The 8024-nt window shown below is 38.2% G+C and overlaps 1 protein-coding gene across 1 annotated transcript; it reads left to right on the top strand.

The window, feature by feature from the left end:
* Positions 1 to 756: 756 nt before the first annotated feature.
* On the top strand, positions 757 to 6811 carry ttc22 (tetratricopeptide repeat domain 22). Its single transcript, XM_027147313.2, has 7 exons — positions 757 to 1362; positions 1465 to 1520; positions 1647 to 1762; positions 1958 to 2076; positions 3892 to 4053; positions 4758 to 4910; positions 5758 to 6811. The coding sequence occupies exons 1-7, from the start codon at positions 802 to 804 to the stop codon at positions 6280 to 6282; spliced, it is 1692 nt and encodes a 563-aa protein (XP_027003114.2). The 5' UTR covers positions 757 to 801; the 3' UTR covers positions 6283 to 6811.
* Positions 6812 to 8024: the final 1213 nt, after the last annotated feature.

Genomic DNA, 8024 nt, shown 5'->3' with positions numbered 1-8024 from the left:
CAATTTTGTTTAGCTTTACTCTTTAAAGTAACCAGGAACAAATGCAGAACATGGAAAACTGTAAAGCACAAGTAGCTGAAAAATCCTGTTTAGTACACTGGATGTGTTTGGCTGGGCCTTGTGTCAACTATCTAATTCTTTAACAAGCATTTTGGTCACATCTGAAAACAACATGGTTTATTGACCAATTATTGTTCATTTTGCTGATCAATAATTCAGCTCCCTTCATCAACAGGCCTGCCATGTTGCTTAGCAACAAGCCGCTTGTGGTGGGATTACAGTATAGCAGAAGAAATTATAATTTTTATTTTTAATAATTATAATTTCTTCTGCTATACTGTCCTCATTCCATGACCTGTATATTTCAATCATTACAGTGGTTTATCTGAAAACCCATCATATCAAACTTGTCTATAAAAAAGAGTCTTTTTCTCTGAAGAGATATTTTCCATCTAAAGAAGTAGACTCCATTAATATAACAGCACTTGGAAACTGCCCTTGGGGTTGTTTAGAAACAATACAACCTAGCTGATGGAAGGAAGGTGTGTCATTAGACATTCATTACTGTTCACTCACCTGTCTACTCAATACCTCCATTCTAATTTGTGTTGACTTGTAAGTGCAAGAAACCAATCCCGAAAGAGAACAGCACTTGTCAAACCATATCATTCTTCACTCAGTTCCCTCCCTGGTTTTGCTTCACCATGGCAAACCTGTATTTCCTGTCCTGGTTACAACATAACTTCATTTCTAAAGCCTGGCACTATCAGTACTAGTGTGCTTAATGGTGAAGTGACAACTATGGAGGAGAGCGCAGAGGAGGACCTTGAGTCTCTTATTGAAGACTTGGACTTCATCCCTGGACACTTTCACCTGCTTCTGAATCTAAACATCGAGTCAAGCGGGCAAACCAACCTGCGCCTCCGTGACACACAGATGAAGCGTGAGAACCTACGTGCTGAGCTTGAGGCTGAGACAGGTAGGTTGCAGTATGCTATTCGAAACATGCTGGGCTTGCTATCCTACCATCTTGATGAGCTAGAAGACGCTGAGGAGGTTTTCCGTAGCATCTGCCAGGAGGATCCAGGAAACCTCAATGCCTGGGCCAACCTAGCCCACATTTATGAACGGCTCGGACGGGACAGTGAAGAGAGCGATTGTCTAGAACAGGTGAAATATCTCATGGATCTGGAGACCAGCGAGAGCCCAACAGAGGGCAGGCTTAGAGCAAGCCGGTGCCTGACAGAGCAGGCTTTTGCCCAGCTTCATGATGTGGACCTGGAGCGAGAGGAAGACCTCCAGGAAAGACTGACAACTTCACTCACCTTGTATAACCGAGCTCTTCACTATGGAGCTGAACTGGTAATAAGCTGATGTTTCAAGAGAAGCCTTTATTTTTTTAATATATAATATTAATTTATATATAGCTAATAAGAAATATTCACATATTTTCTGTCTTTACAGATCCCACAAGAAGAGAAGTGGAGCTGGTATTTCAAAATGGCAACAATTCACATAAAGTATGAAATTCTACATGATATACTTTATTCGTAACTGAGCCTATTGTTCGCTGCTTTTAATCATAAAAAAATGTATAAGTTCCACCTGACATACAATACATTCTTTTGAAATCTTGTTCCCTATAGATTGTATGGTATTGACAATGATTCAAAGGATTTAGAGCAGACAAGGCTTACACACTACAACAAAGCTCTGACACTGCTAGTCGAGACTCTGAAATCAGACACAACACACCTCAAAGGTAAACATTCTTGTCTTATCATTCTCGACAAAAAAAAACTTGAACCTTTATTTCACCTGTTTAGCTTGTTATTGTTTTAAATTGCGATGTATTTTACAAGTCACTGTGACTTATGGGAAGTTGACCTGTCTGTCTAGTTTCTAGTGTCACAATTGACTCTTTTCCATACCTGACTCCTCTTCTTCTACTTCTTAGCACTTGCTTGGTGTTACATTGGTCTCATGCTTGAGAGGAAAGATGAGTTCTCCACTGTGCCAATGGCTGTTCATGACTGTGGCCTGTCAGGATCTGAACCGCTGTCATGCTATGGATCGGTACTGTTTGTTAATCCTGATATATCAGAAGCTATGCAGACTGTATCTTTATGGACAGCAGTGGTGACTTTGTGGTTAAGGCTGTGGTTACAGGGCTTATTTGCATTTACATTTACAGCATTTGGCCAACGCCTTTATCCAGAGCGACGTACATAAGTGCTTAAATCTCTAACATTATATACATTAATGCTGGCTCACTAGGCTACATACTTAAGATACCATGAGTTTAAAACATTTGTTCAAAGTTACAATGAAAAAGTCTCAAAGGTTGTGGGTTATTATTTTTTTGCATTATTTTTTAAATGCAAAGGTTAAGAAAACAAGTGCTAGTTGAAGTGTTTCCTGAATAAGTAGGTCTTTCCGCTTGTAAATAGCCAGTAACTCAGCTGTCCGGACCTCTAGGGGAAGTTCATTCCACCTCCTTGGTGCCAGAACAGAGAAAAGTCTTGTAGTATACTTGCCTCTTACCCTGAGAGATGGTGGAACCAGTCGAGCAGTGCTGGTAGATCGGAGGGTGCGGGGTGCAGTGCGAGGAGTGATGAGGGCTTTGAGGTAAGAGGGGGCTGGTCCATTTTTGCCTTTGTAGGCCAGCATCAGTGTATTGAATCTGATGCGTGCAGCTACCGGAAGCCAGTGGAGGGATCGCAGCAGTGGGGTGATCCCTCTGGCAGGTTGAAGACAAGCCGGGCAGCTGTATTTTGGATCATTTGCAGAGAACGGATTGCGTTCATAGGTAGCCCCACCACTGCCAAAATACCCCTGTTTGGCCCTTGAGCAGGTCACTTAATCCTATTTGTTCCAGGGATGATGTATCAGGGCTAAGAACCTGGAATATGTATAAAATTCTAAGATGTTGAGGGATTTTAGCCTAACAAAATTGACCTTTTTGATAAAACCTGTACATAGTTTGTGCCCTAATTTTAATAGGTTGTAATTTATGTTTAATGAGATATAGAATTTTACTCCACATTCTTACATTACTTTTCTCTAGATAGGAGATCTCCTCTCACATTTTATCTTGTGTAATTCACAGCTATTATTTTTCACTGCTCGGATGTTCTCAGTTTCCACAACATTTCATAAAATGCCATCATTTTAAGCACAATAAGATGCAACACGGTTAATTCATGTTATATTTGCTTTATATAATATGTTTTTGTCTACCTAAATCTACTGCATAGTTAGTGATTACCGCTGACATCACCTCAACTTTTTTTGGCTACTCAATACTCACTCGCTATAAGGGAGGTCTGAGGACAGTTGAGACAGTTAATGTCTGTTTATGCAAATCCAAAACACATTTTGAACTCACAGATTCTAAAAAATGAAGGTCTTAGGGTGAGACATGAGAAAATATCTCTCCAAAGTAGTACTTTTGAACACTGATTCAAAGAATTCTCCAGATACTTCTAGTTATATATCAATATAAAGCTAATCATCCAAACATAATATAATAAAATATAACAAAAACAACTATAAATTATTTTTGATAAAAAAAAAAAAAAGGGAGACATGTCAACATTCTTGCCAGTGGAAATAACATTCTACAAATGTTTCCATTTCTGCTGTTTATCTGTACCAGTTCATTCAATCTATTCAAATAAGATCTGCCTTGGATATAAAAATGCCAAGTTATTTTGAGTTATTAGACTTACTATTGTTTCTCAGGCCTCCATCAATGCTGTCAGCCTTTCGGATATCAACCAATTCAGTCAATATTTGAAAGAAAATGGCCTGGAGCTTCACTTAATTAGGTATCAAGAATGATCAAAATTATATGCAATAAGAAAGGATCTTCTTTGTGTGTATTTACAGGGACTCAAACTGGCCACAGATGATGCATTCACATTGAATCAGCTAGCCAGCGTTTTTTTTTGGTCAGGCAAACATGAGATGTCGATGGGCATCTGTAACATGGCTCTGAATGTGCTGCCTGATGCAGAGCTAAACTGGAAAGCATACTGCACTCGAGCTAAGGTATCATTGCTGCCAAACACCACAAAGTATACAGACATGCAGTTCCATCTGAATGTATTGGAATCCATAATTTTTGCTATACGCATGAAGACATTTGGGTTTAATATATAAAGATGAATATGTATCACTGTATTAGAATCTTAGCTTTTATTTTCTGACCTTTTGTATGCATCTACTCATTAATCGGTAATCAAAAATCGGTACACAATCCACCCCCCCCCCCAACTGATAAATGTTACTTATTTCCCAGGTGTTTCCTGTTAGATTGACCACTTAAACAATTCATAACTCCGAATGTCTACTCTTAATTCTTTTGTTTTTGGAAATGTCTTCAGTGTATAGCAAAAACAAAAAAATTAACCTTGCCAGTACTTTCAGCGTAGACTATAGTGTTTTTTCACACATAATCCATCATTATGGATTTGCCTCAGCAGTTTAAGATTAAGAGAGAGCTAACAAAAGATTTAAGTTGGCAACATATGTACTTTTTATATCTGGAGGTTCTTGCTATGTAGGTTAAGCAGCAAATAATGTACTTTAGCAATGTTAGGGTCAACACATGGGCACATCATATAAAGCAAAACACATTCCATGTGTTACATTCACGTTGTAATTCCTGTAACCTTACACGTTACATTCCTGTCCAATTGCTTACAGACTGAAAAAAAAAGTTGCCTAACAGACATCTTTCATTCTCTCTCCAGCTTAAACTCACAAACTATACAAAGGCATTGGACCAGACAAAGCTGGGACTGAGTGGGATTCCTGACCGTCAGGAACTGAGAGAGGCCCGAGCTGACCTTGAAAAGGTGCTGAGTGTTCAGCCGTGTCTCAGGACTCACCTAGATATGGGACAGGTGAGACAAGATGTCTAACATAGCTAAGTGCTGACTTACATAACTGTATTATTATTATAGTGATGCTTTGCTTAACTACACAGTGCATGACATGATAGTAGCAGTCATTTCATTGATCATACATCATAGTCATAATTGGACTATGGGGTGACATCCAGAAGAGGGCGGGTTTCCTTTTGAGTCTGATTCCTTTTAGTTTCTTTCTCATTTCGTCTTGTCGAGTTTTCCCTTGCCACGGTCACCTCCGGTTTGCTCTTTGGGGCTCAAAATATAGTTCAGTATGGATTTCTGTAAAGCTGCATTGTGACAATCTCCATTGAATTGAATACAATTAAATTAAAGAAGTAGTTACCAATTAAGTTAGGTTGGGTATAAATGTTTTTGTAGGCCAAACCAAACCTGTAATGCTGATTCATTTTGTACTCATACTTGTATGTTGATAAATGGCATACAGTTGTAAAATGCAGAGTGCGAAGCTAATTTATATTTTATGATGCCCACAAAACACAATAAAAGTAAAAGCTCATAGAGTGCTTGCACTGACGTATGACAACTAAACGGGAAAATAGTGTGTGTAATTAAAATAATCATTTTAAGCCACATAACATTGCAGGCCTGTTAGACAATTCAAAGCCTGTCGATCTAGGTTCACATTATTAAGTGTAATTATAGACAAAACTGTGTTTTGACAGTATATCTTTACTATATGAACATTTTCCTGCAAACAATAAACGTAAAATTCTGCTCATGTCCAGCTTGATAGCTGAGGCTCAAATATTTGAAATATGACAAACTTTTAATACATTATACAATGTGTAACTGTTCCAGCATGTCTTTCTTCTGACAGGTTTACTACTATATGGGTGTGGATGCTGTGAAGGAGACTATAATGGTGGACGAGATGGCAGTAAATCAGGCTTTGGTCAGCTTAGCACAAGCCTTGAAGTGCCCACTGGGTTCTACTGTGCCAGAATTACAGCTCTTGCGTGGCCGCTGCTTGCTGCTCAAAGGAGAGGAGCAGAACGCCATCGACTGCTTCAGACAATCGTTGGAACTGGAACGACCTGGAAGCTATGAGCAGCAGGCACTACACTACTTGCTGGAGGCTCTGTTGACCAATTTCACCAAGAGCACAGGGGACATCAGTAACAGTTTATCCCAGGTGGAGGAATGTGTAAAACTGGCTGAAGAGAGACACGGCAATGACGCAGTCCGGGCAGAGCTCAGGCTGTTGTGTAGGACATACACTGATGAAGTCACAGAGCTGTCAAGGGAACTGGTGAAGAAGGGGAAGTTGGGAATGGTGAGGAGATTACTGCAGAGCATACAGCCACAGGATAAACTGCCTCTGGGCAGATCTCTGTCTCTGTAGGAGAAACATAAGAAGTAGAGGACCAGTGAGCATTGGACTGTGTGGGATTTTCAAGAGGAATCCTGGACTGTCAAATACAATGCTTAATATTAACTCTTGAAAACAGAGTGAATGTAATTTTACATATTTTAAAAATTTACTCAGGACAAAACACTACTGTTAGTGCAATACAGTGGAACAGTGTCAATCTAAAAATACACATTTAACTTTGAAAAGCTGTTAAAGCATTTCCTGTGGATTACTGCTCATTTTTGCACCAGGCCACCTTCCTTATTCAAGACTTAGCTTAATAACAGATGCATTATATCAGGCTCTGTAAATAAATAATTATAAATCTGAATCATTATTTGAATTCAGCCAGTACTATCTGGAGTGTTGGTAGAAAGTTTATAATAATATACTCATTTACATATGTTACCATTACTATAGCCACAACTCATTCACGGTAAGTAATTTGCATGTAGATTGCAGATATGCTCATGGAGTCTGCCATACAAGTTCCATACAGGTCATACTATACAATCTACATAATCTAATCTATCTAATAATCTAATCTAATAATCGGAACAGATTAAAAGGATGTGCAACAGGGTGAAATGTTCAGCCCTCAGAAACGTAACAGGAGATTCTTCAGAACAAAATGGTTTGAGATTTCTTGGTAACATGACAGGCTGCATTTTTTCCTCTTATTAGCTTTAAGTGAGAGAAATCTAGAGGTTGGTGATGGAATGACTATAGTTAGTATAGCTATTAAAACCTACTGTATGCGATGGCAAAAAACTTTGCTTTTGCACTCCAACATTAAACATAAATAAAAATGATTAAAATCCTGGCATATCATACATCAATAATACATTCACATGTATTCATTGTTGTCAAATAGTGTGTAGTGGAATTAGAGGAATGGTGTAATGTGGTTGGACAAGTAACAGAGTCACTTTTTGCCACCACAAAGTTGCCATTTGCTTCTACAGCAAACCCTCCCTGTCATGTTTCATTAATTATGAAACATCAGGTGCACATTTTCAAAGTGAACTGTGAGTCACTACACTACAGTAATATGTTTTATTATCCATAATTATGGCCTTTGACAGACTGTTGCCTGTAGATCGATCAGGCTCCTAGATGTCCGTCTGTGTACCTTCCTGGAGTGCCTTTTTCTCCAACACACACCTCCTCTGTGATAGACATCAGCTTCACTTTCACAAGATGAATTCCTCATGTATTTATGAACAAAAACTTCCTCCTCCTGAGCTAGTACTAACACTGTGTGTTTATAAAGCATTATTTCAGAAACAGACACATACAGTAAGGGTTAGGGGTATCCATCATCTAGATATTATTATTTTTGTTGTTATATTGCAGCATTAGTTGTTGTAAATTGGAATCTGAAATAATTTTATATTTCTGCAGTGTGTCACTTCAAATGAAGGAAAATTTGCATCCCATTAGCAAAAAGAAAAATCATCACTAGGGAGCGAATATTTTCTGGAGGCACTGTATATAATAATAATAATAATAATAATAATAATAATAATAATAATAATAATAATAATTTGCATATTATCAGCAACTGAGTCCTGACCATGAAATAGTTGTGATGATTTCTAATAGCTCAGTTTGTTCAGTGAATACGTAATGTTCATATGACCATAGGTTGATCAATATCAGCTAGTCACAAGTATTTTACCCACCAAATTTAGAAGATTAAAACATCTTAGATCCATTATTTCTTTTCATTA

This window comes from Tachysurus fulvidraco, chromosome 5, assembly GCF_022655615.1.
Source record: "Tachysurus fulvidraco isolate hzauxx_2018 chromosome 5, HZAU_PFXX_2.0, whole genome shotgun sequence".
Classification (NCBI taxonomy): Eukaryota; Metazoa; Chordata; class Actinopteri; order Siluriformes; family Bagridae; genus Tachysurus; species Tachysurus fulvidraco.
Note: the sequence above shows the minus strand (reverse complement) of the source record. Positions and strands in the feature narration are given on the sequence as shown.

Bases quoted from the DNA above. Each gene is read 5' to 3' on its own strand.
- ttc22 (XM_027147313.2), top strand. From the start codon at position 802: ATGGAGGAGAGCGCAGAGGAGGACCTTGAGTCTCTTATTGAAGACTTG. The intron at 2,077-3,891 runs GTACTGTTTGTT...GTGTATTTACAG, and splicing joins CGCTGTCATGCTATGGATCG to GGACTCAAACTGGCCACAGA. The intron at 4,911-5,757 runs GTGAGACAAGAT...TTCTTCTGACAG, and splicing joins CTCACCTAGATATGGGACAG to GTTTACTACTATATGGGTGT.